The 20,298-nt window shown below is 33.2% G+C and overlaps 2 protein-coding genes across 2 annotated transcripts in view; one reads left to right on the forward strand and one right to left on the reverse strand.

The window, feature by feature from the left end:
- Positions 1–2,149: 2,149 nt before the first annotated feature.
- Positions 2,150–3,353, reverse strand: lsn (vacuolar-sorting protein SNF8). The gene has a single exon (XM_035360809.2). The coding sequence runs from the start codon at positions 3,230–3,232 to the stop codon at positions 2,492–2,494; it is 741 nt and encodes a 246-aa protein (XP_035216700.1). The 5' UTR covers positions 3,233–3,353; the 3' UTR covers positions 2,150–2,491.
- Positions 3,354–3,611: 258 nt separating this feature from the next.
- Positions 3,612–20,298, forward strand: part of LOC118190118 (valine--tRNA ligase-like) — a 118,431-nt gene continuing 101,744 nt past the window's right edge. Inside the window, exons 1-2 of the mRNA XM_085822020.1 lie at positions 3,612–3,765; positions 11,438–11,489. Of these exons, the coding sequence (XP_085678146.1) occupies positions 3,661–3,765; positions 11,438–11,489 (157 nt within the window). The 5' untranslated portion in view covers positions 3,612–3,660. The remainder of the gene's footprint in view (positions 3,766–11,437; positions 11,490–20,298) is intronic.

Here is a 20,298-nt window from a genome sequence, read left to right on the forward strand (position 1 = left end):
AAGAATCAAAGACATACCATACATATTATAACTGTAAATGGAATTCAACAAATATTTATGCAAATAAACACAATTAAATTTAAAAGACATTTAGCACTTCCCTATTAGTTGGGCATAAAAGATTTATGAACTCGTATTGCTCTTTACTAGTGAATGGCAGTATACATTAGGCAGTAGACTTAGGATAAACATTAATAATACAAATAAACTTAATACATCAAATTATGCTGTACTAGATTGGAATAACTGGTATTTTCTTCTTAAAGTGGTCATTATTTGTCAAAATTTTCAAATTGCCCTATCTTTAACACACAAAGGTTATGAAAAATTTCAGATACTCAATGAAGGCTTATGTGGTAGTTGCTTTAGCAAAGAGTTACTGAATAATTGTTTGCATGAAATTTGGGGTTGCATCATTAAAGAAATAACAATAATGGTTCAAATTTGATTATCAAAGGATATGAAAACTTATTTACTAAATTTGAAAACTGAGGAGATATTTCTCTGCAGCAATGGCTATTTGCTATTTTTCGAGAAACTAATGCTTTGTTTTCCTCAAATAACTAAATATTTAAGATTCAGAATACAATCAGAGCCTCAGAAATTTGCATATGAAGTTAGAAACAGTTTGAGAGCTTTAAAGTCAATCATAAATGGAGTTTCACAGATTCAACTACTAACCAAATATGATGCTTCAGTTACTCAGCTAAACATGGTATAATATTTGCCTATTTATCACACTTACTGCTCTTAAGCACCACAAAATCCTTTCTTGTCTAGCTGATGGATAAGTACAAGACATTTATTTTGGAATACATTTCATACATTATGACTGTGTAAGAGAGATGTCAAATAATATATCTGATGAGTCTAAAATGCTTATCCTAATTTAAGATTTGAGTATTCTGTTTAACTAAGACAATGCTTTCAGTGAGAGAAAGTGAAATGAATAATAAATCTGATGGATTTTTTCCGCAGCGGATAAGTTGCTGCCGGTGCGTATTTATTCGCCAAGCTGGGGGAATGTAAAATCAGAAAGCGATCAATTAGTGACAAAATATTAGTAAATTAATGCAATTAACAATACAGTCATTCACTCTACAATGAATTATTTTAATTTAGATACAAATTATAAATTATAACAAAATTACTTGAAAAAAGGGTTAATCTTTGAATTATGGTAACTTGGCAATTTTTTGGAGAAAATTTGGCAATCAACCCTGCTACAGCAACCTGTTAGTTTTTGTTTGGATGCCATTTTTTTTTTTCACGAAGTAAAGGCCTTTTTTTTTTTTTTTTGTTTTTGTTTTCTACTCAACATTTTTTCCCCAACAATCCGCTATCCGAATTACACTTATGCTAGAACTTTTATGGACCAAAAGTGCTTAATCATGATGAAGATTAGGTGTGAATGCAGAATCGCAAACTGCTTCCCCTGGGGCATAGCTAGAGGGGGCATCTGTCCCCGGGCGCAGAATCCAAGGGGCACCAAACTGATGTTACGACATTTTAGAATTAAATGTTTTCCATCCTTGGCAAGCAGTAGGGGGCGCAAAATCTTCAGTTGTCCCTGGGCACCAAAAATCCTAGCTACGACTCTGTGCTTGCAGCGTTTCTAAGAATTGCACATACACTGTAACCATGTACACATCGACCTATTTTCACTTAAAAAAACATCCCAGAATTGCCCAAAAATGGCATTCCGCACACTCTTTTGACTTTATCCGTGTACACTGCTAAAGTCCTAGCTAATAACCTTTATTGCCTTAGCAAAATGTCGCCAAACTACCTGTTACCATATTCCAAAGATTAGCTAAAAAAGATCTCTTATAAATTTGTTGAAGTTAGTTCTATCATGAACATATAATAAATGAGTTCATACTAATTCAGAAGACAAACCATCCTCAGCTGCAAAAGCACAAATGATTTTGGTTCATTTGTGCTTTTGCAGCTGAGGATGGTGGTTCGGTAAAACCATCGAAACTAGTCCTGTGAAAATACAACGCTGAGTTTTGTTGTTTGATTTCTGAATTAATATTTGTTCGGCATATTATTGTGTCTTAAAATGAGTTCATATACGCATATGGAAGAATTTATATGGAATTCCATATAAAGCTATGAAAGAAGGTTAAGAATGTTATTCAACATGTTAGTCATTTGTTAGTCTTTTATTCAACACACTTCTTTACAATATATAATAAATTTTACATTACATTATTATACTTAGCTCTGTTTTTATTTGAATATGGCATTTATAAAATTTTAATAAATATAAACATGAAATAAAGAGCATATGTAGGTACAATAATAAAAAAAGTATTTTTCCTCAAAACTTTGCAAACAGCAGTGTACATGACATTAATGAGGGAACAGAATGCTACACCTTTTTTTTTTTTTTTTTTGTATACTCGTTTTCGAGCCAAAAGATAAAAATTCATCTATTTAGCACAAATATTACTGGCAAAGGAATTGGAAACATTAGACAGTAAATTTAAAATTTTTGTAACCCAGGAAACCAATAGGATGGTTCACCTTCAAACTGGTCATCTATCCACACCAAACCTTCTTTAATTAAATCGGTAAGAGCAGCTTCAGCACGCAACTGTTCCCAAGCAAAATCTTGAATTAAAGCAGAGAGAGTAACATGTCCAGTTGTACCAGCCTTTTGTATGATTTTAGTGTGATCGACACTTAGCTCTGCAGGAACAGATTGCACAATATGATCTTTCACTGATCCACATGTAATTGTTCGAAACCCTTCACCAAGAATTTTTAATTTATCTATAGCACGAAGTACGTCGTCATATCCAATATCTTCTTGCTTTTGAATACCACCTCTGGATTTAATCAGAAGTTGACGCAATTCTTCTAAATTTAATAACCCTCCGTTTCGGTGACGTGTGGCCAAGCAAACTTCAATAATCTGAACTCCAAGTTCATAGTAAAAATCACCAACTCCCAACATATTCGCCCAGAAGCCTTTGCTGGATGCTAAAGGATCTACACCTGCAGCTGCACACATTTCTTGAAATTGTTGTCTAAATTGTGGATTTTTCTTTATCTTGTTTTTATATTTTCCAGCAAATTCTTGTAAATTTGTTCTGAAAGTTTCCATTTGTTTTGTCATTTGCTGCAACTGATCATCAGCTATTTCCGATCCTTTATCTTTAAAGCGTGTCTGAGCTAACTGATGTTTTTGTATAGCTCCTACACCACCAACACGCCGTCGCATCTTAAATACTTTTAATATTCAACTTTAAAAGACAATTAGTACCAATATATATTTTCGTCAATTTACAATTTCTTAAACAATCTTATGTTTACCACTACATATCTATCAGAGTCAACTTGTTGCCAATTGTTAATTTACTGTCATGTCAATTGTTAATTTTATTGCCATGTCAAGTTAATTTCAAGTGATGTTGTAAAAATTTTAAAATTCGGTTTAGTAATGGGAAAGAAAATATATAAAATTGTAAAATAATTTTATCATTTGTATTTACGTGATCTGTAATTCAAAAAAACATAAGCAGAAGACAACGTGTATTCTAAGCTGTACTCAATCCGACCACTGATTTATCTATCGCAGTTTTATTAGTAATTTCTGCATGGCATCAGAGTTTCAATACGTGTTTGTAAACATTGAATACTGAAGTCATTATGTTCTGCTTTTGTATTACCAAATATTTACGTGCAGTCCCCAAAAGACCTTATTATGCTTTAACTAAAATTTATCATCCGTTATGCTATGGATCTCATTCTTGTGCAAGTATTATCTATAATTTTCTCCTTTTAGATGAACAGTTGTGTTAAAGTGTATTTTTAAAAATTCATTTGTTTTAAAGGGAAAATGTGTTACTGGATTTGGATTATAGATTAGATTTATGGTGCGAAAGTAAATAATACAATATGTATTTAATTTCTGTTATAGCATGTAGTATATAGAATTAATGTACATAGATTAATTACTAATGAATCATTTTATTTCTCCGTAATGCAGCATTACTTTTTATTTCTCCACTTTAGAATTAATTTAAAAGGAAAGAAATTCTAGACGAGATGAAGTTTGTATTGCTTATATTATAAACGTTTTATTGAAGACTGAATAATGTTTCAAAAACATCTGTGCTTATCGTAATCTCTGGTTCTAACGTTTGCTACTATAAATTTTAGAATATTATGAAATCAGAATCTTGTAGTATAATTTATAATATACTACAAATATGCATACTAATTTACAATACGTATTTAAGTATGATAACTCGGTTAAAAATCAACACTTGTTAAATTATTAGAATTATAAAATGTAAGGCTTCTAGTTTTGGCATACAGTAAACACTTTAGATGTCCATGTGATTTATTTTTTTTAAATTTGAGTTTAAATATATATGCAATTTGAATAATTATAAATTTGCAATAACTGGCCACTTTTGAGATAAACAGAGTTAATGATAGAATTTGATTTAATGTAGAAAATTACAGTGGAGTGTTAAAACAATAACATACTTTATTATAAAGTTTACTTTTAATATTTTAGTTGGAGCAAAATAGTACGCAGATCAATTTTTAAATGTGAATTAAATTTTATAAAAAATTAATTGCCCAAAGAATTTTTTTTAATGTTAAAAAGCAGTGTTTACTGTGAAAGGATTCTTTTATTAGCAGTATTTACTCCATTTTGTCTCTTCATAGAGAATAGTTGGAAATGATATGTGATCTATGGTCTTTTATTTATTTATTTAGATAGTGCCACTAAAATTGGTTGTTAAGTCATTAGCCCAGAAGGGCTATTACTCTTGAAAAATCATTTTGCATTGAATCACTTAAATGTAATTAATCACTTTTCAAACTGTTGCCATCAAGTATTATTGCTCTGTATTATATTTAAAGAAATTAAATAATGAAGAATCTGCATGAGCATATGTATTTTTCTCACATTGTGAAAAAAACACAATACCTAGAGTCATCAAATTTTGTAAAACCTCCTGTAGCTGAACATAGGCATCTGGAAGCCTGAATTTGAAATCTAGAATTTGTTTGATTTTATATTTTATAAGTAGGAATTTTTGATTAACAAACTCAGTGATTTCAAAGTGAGCAGTGGCAACCCTGTAGGGAATAAAACTATTTTATCTCTGATGCGTAAGACTGTCTATTGGTAATTGTAAATACTAATTTTAAATATTTTTACCCCGAAGTGGCATTAGGCCAAATGCTCTTGAAACATGTATGTGTCTGTAAATAAAAAATATCTGAATGCATTCAAATTTTGTTTAATTTTTTAAAATTGTATTTATTTTCATATATTTTTTGGCCATGCTGAATGACATTCATAATGTATATGGCTAAACGACTCATAAAAACAAGAATTTTTCTTGCCTTATTTTTTAAAAATAAGTAGGAATTTAAATTTAATAGAGTTAAAAATTGCATAGGTTTTTAAATTAATTAACAGAATAATTTTGTTTTATGTTTTCTTAATGACTTGTATTTATTTTCATGTTTAAAAATAGCATTTTAGAGGGCCATCTAAGAAATAATTAACAAAAGGCAGTAGATTGCATACTACAGCATTGCTGAATAGTGTCTACTCTAGCTGCTTGCCCTAACCTGTGACCTCTCAAAACTGGTGCCTGTTACATCTGGTACTTTATTGGGCAGTCTAGCAAGAGGGATTCTTGGGAACAGAAACTTTTAAAGTTTTTTCTGTATTAACTTCCCACTATGTGTGCTAATATTCCACTGTTATTTTACTTTATGAATCAGATTGTCTATGAGCAGAAGCAGCAGAGACTGCGAGATATTCTTGCAAATTCTTTGACAGATGAGGAAATCAATGGCATATATAGTCATGAAGTGAAAAAAGAATTTGATGGATTAGCCCCAATAAGAATTGTTTTTGAAAAAATAGATTATACTTTTCAAAAAGTGTAATGTATTCCTGAATAGTTATGATGAAACATGTTATATAGTTACTGTTGATGAAAAGCTAGAACCATTTTGCAGAAGATATCAGTTTCTCCAATACATCAAGAGAAAACCAGCAAAATATGGTATACAAATTTTTGCACTGTGCAATTGGTACATTATCTATAAATTCAACAATGAAATTAATCATTTGTCATGATGAAACTATTTGAAAGAACTTGCTATTGATTTAGTACAGGAGCATCTTCTTGATAGATCAGAAAACACTAATATACCACAGAGTATTAGAACTAACTCTAAAAGGACTCTAAATTTATCAGATGACAGACTGGCGAAACTTCCAAAGTCTCCAGCTTGTTGTCGATACGAAGAGTGTCTAAAGAAATCTGATCAAAAGGCTTCATTAAAAAAAAAAAAAAAAAGAAAAAAGAAAAAGTTATTTCGATGAATAAAAAAATATTTTGAGCATAGCCAATAAAATTAAATAAATCTAACAGAATATGAATGCTCAATAATGAAAGTTTAAACCCTTTATATTCAAAATTTTCTAATACAAACTGCTTAAAATATTCACTTCATTGTAATTTAACACTTTCCTGCAAAAAAAATATTGTTAATTTTATGTATTAAATGTTTAAATCTTTCAGAGTAATAGAAAATGAATGAATGTTAAAAAAGGGATGCAAAATCAGAGATAAGTTAATATTAGTTTTTTTTTTTTCCTTTGAAAACTGACTTTTAAAGCAACTTTAAGTATAATTTTTTGATTAAAATGCTGTATCTTACTGAGAAACTAGAGTAAAAATTAGGATCAAATTAACCTGGTAATGTCACAGAAAAAGGTACGTATGCTGAAGGATTAAGCATAAAGTAACCAGATTTTGTAGATCCTACTTCAGGATGTCCTGCATTCTGTAAAGGTTGGCATGTTGTGTAAATACAGTTGATGTGTCACTGTTAATGCTGCTGCATATGGTTATGAAAATATTATTTTAGGATCAGAAATATCCTTCAATCATGCCTTCTAGACACTTTAGGGAACTCGTAAGGTTCATTGAAAAATCAATTTATGGAATAATTTCTGAACTTAGATTCCAGCTGTGTTTCATATTTTGACTATAGATAATCATTTTAATTTTGAATCAGTCACATGAAAATACTATTGAAGGAAAACACTTTGTCTAAAGTTTAACTTCTGGGGGAAAAAATGTTGATGAAGCATAGCTATCTGATAACAAATTATTCAATGAAATGTTATATTAAGAAAGATTCATTTTCTGAAAATTAAATAATATTTTGAGTACAGACCAAAATTTAGTGAAATGGAGCAAGATTTTTCTCATGATTAGAACAATTACATTTCTTTTAAACCTGTGCTAATATGAATGAACTCTGCTTACTAAAACAACTGCAGCAACAACACTGTGTGTACAATGAAACTTTTAAAAGTAGACAGTAAGTCTAAGAACATGAATAAACCCTATATTGAATATTTGATAAAAGTATTCTTCATAGAAATTCAAAATCATTTAAAATGGTATGCTTTGTTTGGGCAATTACACCGTTACGTGTGAGCAAGAGAAAAATCCATTTAAGCATATTAAGTGCTTAAAACAATAAGATTTTGCTTTAAAGTATGATTTTCTTCTGTTGTTTTCTCCCAGCTATTGGAATTGTCTTGTTTTGCATCAGCTTTGGAAAAATCTGCTCATTACAGCTTAGTAGGTTTTCAAAAAGTGTCATGGCAAGGATTATCTGGCTTTTGGAAATGTTAGTCTTACACCTGAAGAACCTTGGAACTGAAAGTTGAACCTGATGTATTGCTGGATAATCCATGCTGTTTAGAACCTAGTGTTTGAGATCAGGCATGGATTGCAGTTTTGATTAAGGAAATTAATATACAGTTTCATTATATATAACAATCCTTTTTAGGTTGCAAGTTTATAATTGTAAAATTGTAACCAATTAAATTTATTAATAACTGCAAAATGTAATTAATTATTTAAATTATTCCACCTATTGTTTTACTGATAACAAGGATGGTTACCTTTGGTAGATTTAGTAATGTTTTTCTGTAATTATCAAATAATATTTAACCAGCTGATCATGTTGGTGGTCTTGGAGATCTGTGATTGAATGGAGATGGACATGATATGACTTTTTTTAATGTGATATGACTGACCAATTTTATAGATGGCAAAAAAAAAATTGATCTGTAAAAATTATTCCACATATTGAAGATGCCAGAATACATCTTTATTGCACAAATATTTGCAGTGATTAATAAATTAGAGCAGTGGTTCTCAACCTTTTGACTAACTTGTACCATCTAAACAAAAATTTAAAACCTTTAAAGTACCATCACCACAAAGTACTACTACCACTACCACTCTTGAACAAAGCTCAGATCGCATAAATTTACAAGTGTTAGAGAAAGAAACTCAATCAGGATGTTGAGGTTTTAATTTTTAAATTTAGTACTTAAAATTCTTTGCTTTTTTGTATACCACCTATTTTTCTCTTGCGTACCACTGGTTGAGAACCCCTGAATTAGAGTATAAGTGCTTTTAAGTTTATGAAAATATTACAAAATTGAAACTCTAAAGTAATGTACTGATTTGTGGTCATATTTATTTGAAATTTTATGTTTTTCAGAATTGTACTACTGCAATAAAGTAGGAGTACATTTTATTTTAGTAAACATTATGAAACAATATAGTATATTGTATATAGCTCTAATATATTGTTTTATACTTATTATGAGACTAGTTGTAATTATGTATAATGAGATATATAAAGAGAGTTTTGAGTAATCTTATGTTTTGATATGTTTAAAATGAGTAGAATTTTTAATGGGAGATAAAGAATATGTGTAAAACTTAGGTTTTATTCAGATTATCAAGGAAACTGTTTGTTGAATAAATAATCTGAATGTGAAAATGTGATTTTCATTTAATTGGTACATTGTGTAGATTGAATGAAAATTGATTTTTCTTGGGTCTTATACAACAGTTTTATTACAGAAACTTAATTTTACATAACAATTAATTATGTATTGAAATAAAATAGTGAATTATTTGTGTTGCTGAAGTAGCTTTAATAACTTTAGGTTTGATTTATGTAAAGATGTTTTGGCCATATATATAAATACATCATACATAATGTTTGAAACTTAGCATATTGTTTGACTGTTCTACATATTTTGTACTGTTAAGATCAACTAGTTTGAAATATAATTTTTTAAATTCGATTTTTTAAGTAATCAAAATTAGTAAGTAAACACAGGTTTCAGGAATAAACCGAGTAAACCAGGAAATTGTTAGTTTAACCCAGGTTCAAGTCCTGGTGAACAGACTGGCTATATGGAAATTTTCATGGTTTGCCATATATACGATGTGAATACTAGTCAGCTTCCTTTGAAAAGTCATCTGCAAAGGCATCCTATTCCTTATGTAGATTCTTGTGTGCTTTACTGTAAACCAAATAATCTGATCCATTCCATTTTTAAACAAGCATAATTATTGTTGAGAATCGAGCATTTAATTGATGTTATGTGCAGTTTTAGTGGCATCATTCTTTTGTTGTATTATTATGTTTTATGCATCTGGCATGACTGTTATTTCTGTCATTCTAAAGTTTTTATGTAAACAATAAGACGTATGTAAAGTTTCTTTACTTTTTCTTATTAAAGTCTGAAATTCATTTAGCCATCACTCCGTTTCATTAATTTTATAACACTATTCGAGCTCTAATTGCAACGGCAGCCAAGGAAAATCTCAAGTTATATCAAATTGACGTGCAGATGGCATTCCTTTACAGTGACCTAACTGAGGAAATCTACATGCATCAACCCGAAGGCTATGAGGATGGAAGTAAGCGTGTATGCAAGATGCTCCGAACTTTACACGGAACAAGCTGGATGATGTTGGAATGCCAAGTTTACTGACGTGCTAAAGAAACATGGCGTGATCCAAAGTAAATCCGACAACTGCCTGTTCATACAAAATGATTATCGACATAAGGCACTGATGGCGATTTCTGTTGCTGATGGCATTGCCGCTTTTCAGGACAAAGCAGCATTCTTCACATTTATGGACAAGCTCAACCAACATTTTAACATTTGAGTCGTGACGTTAAATTGTTTCCTTGGTATACAAGTTGAACGTTTGAAAGACGGCTCCAAGAAGCTCTTCTTGCACCAAGAAGCATTTACAAGAAAGATATTGGAGCGATTTGGAGATGCTAAGACATCACATATCCCAGTAAAGAAGTCGAGTCTGAAGGTCGACTATGGTCAACCAAATGATGACGGCATGATCAAGATCAAGGAGGCAAAGCCTCTCAGCAGTGAAATTCCATACCGATTTGTAGTTAGCAGTTTGCCGTATTTGGCCATGGGAACTCAACCAGCATTGCTTACGCAGTGAGTTTAATGTCTCAAAAGCTGAACAGTTCTACAGAAAGTGATTAGTAAATCATACAGGCAACATAAAGATACATTTGAAATATCATTAGACACAGTGTTATGTACAATAATGAAAATGATAGAAGTTTGATGTTGTTTAGTGACACAGATAACAACCAGCTGTGCAGGAACACGCAGGTCTCGAACAGGTGTTATTTCTTTCTATGGTGGAGGTGCAATTATGTGGCGAAGCAAGCTACAGGAGGCCATATCCAATTCGATGACAGAGACAGAGTTCATGGCAGCAGAGGATGCTGCAAAAAACCTGATATGGTTGAAGGGCTTGTTCAATGAGATAGCTAATAATGTCTCATTGCCTATCCTACAAATTGATAATCAGAGTACTAACAAGTACATAAAAAATTCAATGTTCCGAGCACGCATAAAACACATTGACCAAAGGTACAAGTTTGTGCAAGATGAGTTCTCTAAGGGACATTTTAAATTAAGCTATGTCAGAAGTCATGAACAATGAGCAGACATTCTGAAGAAGGCACTTTCAGCACCTCAGTTTCATTTTCAGAAGAAATTGATTGGTGCAAAAACAGTCAATAAGTAAAGGTATATGAACAATGACTATTTTTATGCTCGAAGGAGGCTGTTTGAGAATTGAGCATTTACTTTGTGTTATGTGCAGTTTTAGTGGCATCATTGTTTTGTTGTATTATTATGTTTTATACATCTGGCATCAATGTTATTTCTGTCATTCTAAAGTTTTCATGTAAACAATAAGACATATGTAAAGTTTCTTTACTTTTTGCTTATTAAAGTCTGAAATTCACTTAGCCATTACTGTTTTGTTAATAACAGTGATGGCTAAATGAATTTCAGACTGTTATAATAATTATAACTATAGAAATTAATATTTTCACTTTCAGTTTGTTCTGTGTAATGTTTAACTGATATTAACTGATTGATATATTGATTATTATTTTTTTTCACGTTTAATATTGTAATCTTTGTTTTAAGCTTATTTTTGAAAGGAAGTAATATGTTATGTATATTTAATTCTAATATTCTGAAATTGTTTTATGCTTTTTATAGTTGTCTTCCATCTCTTTTGAAACATGCGAATCGAAGCAAGTTTTGAAAAAAGGTTAGGTATAATTCTTATTACATCTTACCTTTCTTTTCTTAAGTAATGTGTGTGGCTGAGACAATTTTCTGCATCTAAGGGGGGAACCTTTCATTTATATTTAATTTTAATAAAATGTACTTTTTAAAATACAGATCAAGTAAAATTTATGGATTGTATCAAAACATATTTAGCTTTGCTTTGATATACGAGGGTTGGGGCAAAAGTCAAGGCAATTATTTTTTCTTCTAGATATGTGAACGGATCACAAAACATACACTGGTGTGCAAAAATTAAGGACGAGACGGTTTTTTCAATATAACTTTGTACAAAAGCTTTCCAAATCAACACATTTAATACTTTAAGATCCCCAATACGTAAGGACATGAGTAATGTAAGCAACACTTACTAAAAGAGAAATTAGAGGGATAAAAAGAAGCTTTATTGAAAAAGTAGCATGGAGCGCAATGCGACTGAAGGCCGAAACATCTCTGTGATGGGTGTCCAGCAAGAAACATCCGGTCTTTAATAGGGGATATAATCTCCACTGACTGCTAGGCAGGTTTCACAGCGTCTGCCCATGCTGAGAATGAGGTGTCAATGAGTTGTTGAGGCATTGCTGCCCATTCGTCTTGCAGCGTCAATCGAAGCTCCGGAATCGTTACTGGTGGTAAGGTACGAGCTGCCAAGCGTCTGCCTAGAAAATCCCATACATGCTCGATGGGATTGAGATCCAGAGATCGTGCCGGCCAATCCATACGTTCAATATCCTCACTCTCTAAGAGCTGTTCGGCAGCTACTGTGTGATGACATGGTGCATTGTCGTCCATGAAAAGGAACTGCGGACCCATAGCGCCTCTAAAAAGACGCACATATGGAAGAAGAATCTCGTTACAATAACGGGTCCTGTTGACTGAATCTGCGTCGAAGATGTGAAGGTCTGTACGACTACCAAGCATGATGCCTCCCCAAACGAGAACACCGCCACCTCCATACCTGTCCCTCTCAATGATGTTCGAGGAATGATTGCGGCTTCCCCGCTCTCTCCAGATGAGTATGCGATGAGAATCGCTACTCAGACTGAATCTGCTCTCATCTGTAAAGAGTACTCGTCCCCATTCATCATCTTTCCAATTGCAGTGTTCCCGGCACCACAGAGAACGCCTTCTCCAATGGACAGGCGTAAGAGGTACACACCGTGTACGGTGTGTACCTGTAGTACCCTATAGGGCGTTGTGCAAACAGACCACCACCGTGCAGTCTTCTGGCCACGGTAAAACGCGATATCGGTCGTCCAGTCGCCTGTGTCATGTGTCTAGTGATTTTTCCCTCTGTCTGCCGCCTGTTTCTTCTGGTCTGTAAGACAATATACCGGTCATCTGCGGGTGTGGTTCTTCGTGGACGACCACTACTAAACCCCCGGATAGCTGTTCCTGTAGTTTGAAATTGTCTCCAAAGTCGTGAAACGATTCTGTGAGCAATTCCGAACTCTGCAGCCACACTTGTCACACTGCGGCCTTCCTCCAACTTCCCAATGATTCGACCTCGGGTAAAAGCATCCAGATGTCGTCTAACAGATTGATTATTCGCCATTTCTTGCTGAGGCAGCAACTCGGTGTGATTTTAACTGCTATACGGCGTGCAATCTCTTTGCCAGAAATACTGATCTTACACCGACAACATGCTTTATACTACTCAGACACTCCCCCATTACGTCTACCTGCATATCTGCGCATGTGTTACCGTACATCACCTTACTTAATCTCCTGATTGGTCTTTCTGTCCGCTCTGCCTCTTCGTTCAGCTGATATGCTAATTTTTTGACTTCGTCCTTAATTTTTGCACACCAGTGTATATGTGTCATGTGGAAGTCCTGCAGGCATGGTGTGTATGCAGAACAACAGATGGCTCTGTGATAGCTGGCTGTGTGGTAGCTAGGGCTCTGAAATCAGTCAGTTGGTGAGTGTCATGCCAGATGGAAATAACCAGTGTTGAGCAGCATGCTTACATCAAAATATCTGTACTCCGAGGGAGAAATGCGATGGAATGTCACAGTGAATTAGTGGATGCCCTTGGGAATAATGCCCTACTATATCGTACAGTAGCACGGTGGGTAAGAAAGTTTTGGCAAGGACGTGTCAACCAGTGATGAGCTACGTTCAGGAAGAATGTTGAGTGTGCCGTCATTGAGCACCTCATGGATGAAGACAGACGATGGACGTTACTGGAGTTAGAGAGGGCAAGTGGCATCGAGAAACGCACCATCCACAAGATATTGCGTAATGAGCTACAGCTACGCAAAATCCCTTTGCGGTGGGTACCAGAAGCACTGACGGAATTTCAAAGATGGGTGTGCTATGCAATATGCTCCGACCACTTTGCACGCTGGCAACAGGACGGCGATCAATTCTTTTCACGAATAATCGCCATCGATGAATTTTGGGCCAGGGCATACAAACCAGAACTGAAATGTCAGTCAGAGTGGCGACATCCTGGATCACCAAGGCAGCAGAAAGTCCGAATTTTTTTATAAGAGTTTATTTTATTTCAGAGATTCAAATTTGTGTCAGTTTTCTCTTAAAAATTCACTTTACACTTTGCTTTTCTGTATTTTTTATTCAAAAATCTTCTGGCTTTTTGCTTTTACACAGTAGGAAAATTTTTACAGTTGGAACCTCAAACAGTTTAAAAGGAATTTTAAAGCAAGAATTATAGAAAAAGGAGATAAAATGAAAAGTGTCTTTATGTTATTGCCATGTAATGATTGGGCTTTATATGGACATTGTAATAAATTTCTTATTTTTTTGGAGGAGTTTTGTAAGATCAGTGAAAACAAAGTTATTTGAGTTTTCTGCTTTTGATCAAAAAAAAGTCTTTCTCTTAACATGTTTATCTTCACATCTTTTCACTAGATACAAGCTTGGAAAATTGCAAAAATGGTTCTAATCTTGTCACATGGTCAGGCGTCTGTAGAAGAAATTTTCTATTAATAAAGAAATTATAAACGGACAATTTAAAAGATTCATCTTATATGTCTCACTGCAACACAGGAGTAGGTCTCGGCATTTTGCCATTTCATTTAGTCTCTATCAGCCCTGCGCAATGTCTCTCCTAAATTAAGAAAAAATTTATCTTCTCATCTTTTCTCTTGGTACAAGCTTGGAAAATTGCAAAAATGGTTCTAATCTTGTCGCATGGTCAGACGTCTGTAGAAAGAAATTTTTCTATTTATAAAGAAATTAAAAAATGACAATTTAAAAGATTCATCTTATATGTCTCACTGCAACACAAGAGTAGGTCTTGACATTTTGCCATTTCATGCAATCTCTATCAGACTTGCCCAATATCTCTCCTAAATTCTAAAATTTTGATAATCCCTAATCCCTAAATTTTGTTGCTCATTGCTTCATTAACTTCTAAAATTCTGCCACACTGCCTCTGGGGACACTTATGACCTTATATTGTTTTATATTTATTCTCAAGATTTATATCGTTAAAGAAATAAAATTAGCAGTTTCTTCTATACATCCTAAATACATGCAGTTCTTTAGACTAACAGAAGTCGTCAATTAAATCTTCTTCATTTTACATCTTAAAATAAATTTAAAAATGTAAAATGAAGAGGAGAAACTTATTCAGAAAGAAATTGATTATATAAAGAGAAAGAAATTTGCTTTTCAAAGATATATTGTCGGATTAGGGGTTTTTCCGGATCATAGATCATCAATTTAAATCTGGTAAGATGGCATGCAGAAATTATACAATTAAAAATATGAAACCGTAATTTATGAAATAAAGAGCAATTATGTTCTAAAGGGTATCAACATTTACCCCCCCCCAAAAAAAATCGTTGATGTAAATTTATATTCAATAAATGTTTTTGTATTTTAACATTTTTATATTTTAATTTATGTAGAAGTTTACCTGTCTGATGATCCATGACATTTAATATATTTATATATATATATATATACACTGAATTTGAATTTTATTTAAATATTTAATATAGAGAGAGGGTCCCGCAAAAAAAAAAAAAAAAAAAAAAAATCCAATCGGGCCCCGCACCTGTTCGATCTGGGCCTGCCTCTGTGTCACTTACTTCACTATCGGAAGTGGTATTTTCTGGATCTAGAACCATACTACAGATCTCGCCGTCCGTTAATTGATTGATGATTGGGGCATTGTCGTCGCAATAAAAAACTTCTGTTATAACATCTTCATTTATTACTGCTTCTCCACATTTCTGTACAAAATCCAATAACTAGAAAATTTCACCTTTAGTTTGCGATGTCTGAAAACCTTCAAATTCACGGCTATCATCTTCATCGTCCGCACCATGAAATATGGTAGCTCGCCATAAATTATGCCAAGCATTTTTTAACGTATCTGGAGACACATCCTCCCATGATCTTGTGATGCTCCAACACAGTAGATTTTATGCTAAAAAAATTTCAAAAAGTCTTGATAGTCTTGCCATTGTTCAAGAAATTTAACATAGATTTTTAAAATGCTGCTTTATATTTGCATTTCAGCACGTGCACTGTTCCCATATCCATAGGCTGAATGATAGACGTACAATTTGGAGGGAAGAATAATACGGATACATTACCTTTCACTAAAACTTTAAGTGAAGTATGCGCCGAACAGTTATCAGCAATCAGGACTATTTTTGAATCATGAGGTAAACAAATCGAATTCAAATGTCGCCGAGCCTTGGGTATAAAATGATTTTCAAACCAATCATTCATCAATGCTTGTGTCATTCATGCTGTTTTATTTGTGCGATATATAACAGGGAAAATCACTACTCCTTTAACCCTTTGCGGCACAGTGTGCCCGGTCTGGATACACCTAAAAATTTCCTTCTGTACGCACAGAAAAATTGAATGAAAAAGCATTTATAGGTTACTCTGAACCTTCTTTATATTTAGTAGATGGCAGCTCAGCACAAACCAGTCCATATATTTTAGCCATGTTTATTTTTTTAAGACCCTCATTTTTCAAAGAAATCATCGAGATTTTTTTTAGAGTATAAAAGGAATTGTTTGAAAAGAAATTTCAATGCTATTTTTTTGGCTGTATGCTAATCTCCTTATTGTATATTAGTTTAAAATTTTTACCTTGAAATCTTGCGTAAAATAAAACGACGAACCCTAGGTGGGCTCAGACCAGGCTCACCGATAATCTAGGACAACTTTATTCTTTGTTTCTCCGCATCTCATCGGTCAGTTCATTGACATTAATGCTCATTTCAGCACTCTTTTCAAAGCTCTATTCAATCAGTGTGCCACCTTAGGCACACTCACATAATTAAAACCATAAGTGCTATCTTCACAAAATTTTACTTGTGTACTCCTCTAGGCCTAGTTAGACTGCCTACCTTTTTTTTTTTTTTTTTTAATCAAAACTCCGACTTTAAAAGGTAGCGTGCCGGAAAGGGTTAAATGCTCGAGGTTATGCATCTTCCTGCAGCATTTGCGCACACTTAAATTGTTAGTCTTGCTTTGGAATCTTTGACACCAGTTAGAGCCTTTTCTGTAGAGGTTGCCAAGAAGGTATTTCACGGTACATATTGCCAGAAAAGATGTTTCATCAACATTGTAAATTTGTTCTGGAGATAATTGTTCACTAGTAATGAGTTCAATAAATTAATCTGCAAATTGTTCAGCAGCTTCAGTATCAGCTGAAGCTTTGTCACCTGAAATTTTTAATTGTCTTATACCATGGTGATTTTTAAATTTGGTTAACTAGCCAAACTGTCGAATATGTGCACTCAGTGTTTAATTTCATTTCTTCATGAAATATTTTGCTTGAGCCATTAGCGTTATACCCGTCAATGGCACGCCCTCGCTGCGATGCTGTCTGACCCATTCAATCATCACTTTGTCATGATCGTCACTTTTAGCATAACGAACCCTTTTTCTGTTATTCATTGCAAGCAGGTTGTTGGAATCCACAAAAAATTCAAAAAGTTCCTTTTTGTTTTTGCTTATGTCATGTGCAGTTGACTTTGCAATGCCATACTCCTTGCATAATTTTGAGACGGATATGCCTTTATCCATTTTTAGCAACAATTCCACTTTTTGTTTGATGGACATCGAAATATGCTTTTGCTTTGTAGTTCCTTTGGCAGCTCCAGAATTGGAAACTCTTTTTGACATAATCGAAAGTTCAAGCTTAATTTTTATAAAATTACTCTAACAGTCTGTAAAAAATAATAAGCTGGATCCAATTAGAAGATTAAGGAACAGCGCAATCTGCAACATTAACTGAAATGCCTTAGAATCAGTAAAGATAATTTTAGCCTAGCTTTTACCGTCCATTATACATTAAACGCGCATGGGTAAAGCATAGAAAAAAAAGTTTGTATCTTTGAGGTCCGGATTATTGATCATTCCGGATAATGGACGTCCGGATTACGGACTTTGTGCTGTATTTTGTAGCGTGTCATATGTGCTTATCCTAATACAGTACAAAGTCCATAATCCGGAATGGTCTATAATCTGGACTTCAAAGCCACAAAGTTACGCATAAAGCTAGTAAAACGTTTACACATGCGCGCTTCCGATAGTGAAGAAAGTGACAGAGAGGTTATTGAAAACGAAAAAATTTCGATTGACAAGTTAGTCGATATTCTCGACACAGCAATTACAGGATTTGACACAGGCATTTAACAGGATTGTTACAGGACACAGCAATTACAGTGGAACTTTGTAACTGAACAAGAAATTATGTCTGTTTATAGAAGAGAGAATTAAAGAGAAATGTATTAGCACAAAAAATGAAGCAACTTAAACAACTTACATTAAAAGAAATGTTTAATAACGTAAACAAATAAATATTAAGTTTTTTTTTTTTTTTTTTTTTTTGTAAATTTTGATACTTTTTAGATCATATTTGCTCTTTATTTCATAAATTATGGTTTCATATTTTTAATTGTATAATTTCTGCATGTCATCTTACCAAATTTAAATTGATGATCTATAATCTGGAAAAACCCCTGATCCGGAATCGCTGAAGTCCCGACGAGTCCGAATTACGGACTTTGTACTGTATTGTTTTAAAATCAATATCATAAATTACATGCATAATTATATTAAATAAATATTAGATTATGTTTAATTAATAATGTGTCCTACTTACAAATTTATTTTATTCTTAGAATGGTATTACAAAAGTGAAGCTCGCATACAGATAATTGCTTTCGTTTATTCAGTTCCATCTGCTGATAGGTCCTTAATTTTTTCATTAATGTCCTTAATTTCTATGTACAGAAATGTGTACGAACTCTGTAATAAAATTGCTACTCTAGCCATGCTGCCCATGCACAAGAGAGGGAATAAGAAACACATAAATTACAAATAAAATAAAATCTGCACAATTTGGCCCATGAATATCTAAATAGATAAAAATCATTGAGTACCGATAGTTCAGCCTAGATTTGCATACCGATGAACAGGATTTCTGCATGAGCTTTTATGCTTTTTCACGTGTGTCACATTACTATGAGTCATTCCTTTACAAAATTCTCCATAAAAAATTCCCTTCCGTTTGACAAATAGTTCTTATAAACTACGCTGTTATAGGATTCTCCACTGTGTATCTTAAATTACAGTTGAATGTGAAGAATCTGAAGAACTAGTATGCAAATAATCGGAGTTCGTGGTGTAGAAAACAACAAGTCAGAAGGGTGAAATAACCCTTTATTATTCCAACTAAAGTTTAACAGAACTCTGTCTTTGGAGTTTTACAATAAAGCCGACACTCAGGCTTGAACTTAAGAAACTAAGAATTAACTAATCTTAACTAAAAAGGTATAGTTGAAGCTATACCTTTTTAGGTAGAGTTGGCCCCTTAATGCTAAATGACTGTGAAGCTATCAATGGCCTAAAGTACGGCTGAGCATAATAATAGCTTAAGAGAGAGTAGCCTAAAAAGGCGGACCCGTGCTAACCAGAATCTGTGGTTCTCTCTAATTAAGACAGTAGAACTTCGCGGTTAAATACCACTTTTCCTCAATTTACATTCAGATGGGATTCTAAAACTACATTCTGGCCGGAAGTGGTAAGTTGAAATTAAGAAGTGATAGGAAAGGAAGTTTAACTCAAAATTTAACTGTTAATAAAATTAGCATAATCCTTACACTGTAATTGACTAAATGAACATCAAACTATCACTTTTGGTATAGAAGGTGATCGGTCACCAGTAACTACCATATCTTCCATATGCCGCTTTTGTCATCAACTAGAAATGAAGTGATAGCTATATGAATAATGACAAACATAATTTATCACTAAAATTTCATGAAACATCTGGGAACCTCAAAGAGATACTGAAATGGTGTCTAATGCCTAGAGCATAATATTTCTTGATGTAATTTCTCTGCACCATGTTGTTAATGCAAAATTTTAACCACTGTTTTGTGGCCTGTATGGGATAGTATGGCGATAAATGCATTCTTATTGCTTCCTGTAACACTGAATTTGGGACTGAATCTGAAGCAAGCACCGTATGAATTTTTCTGACTGTGGTGTATTTCTGGCAGCAAGAAACTTAAATTCTGTTGATCTGAAAGTCATCTTGAAAGGTTGTTGGGAGGGAAAGAAGAGTATGAGGACCTTGAATTTTTACATTATCTAGTGCTGTTTATTAAAAACCTCTTGGTATTCTGCTTTTGTTACACTGATCTAAAAATTTGAATGTCATCGTTAGCTTCTTCTGTAATGAATGCAATGGAAGAATGTTTATTGTTCTGCATGCTCATACAGGACTTCTTGCTGCTTTTATGCAGAATTTGTTAGCTCAGTGGCAATGTTTATTGCTGCAGTCA

Source organism: Stegodyphus dumicola, chromosome 8 (assembly GCF_044657685.1).
Source record: "Stegodyphus dumicola isolate Sdum_Otavi_A_Nest chromosome 8, ASM4465768v1".
In the NCBI taxonomy this organism is placed as follows: Eukaryota; Metazoa; Arthropoda; class Arachnida; order Araneae; family Eresidae; genus Stegodyphus; species Stegodyphus dumicola.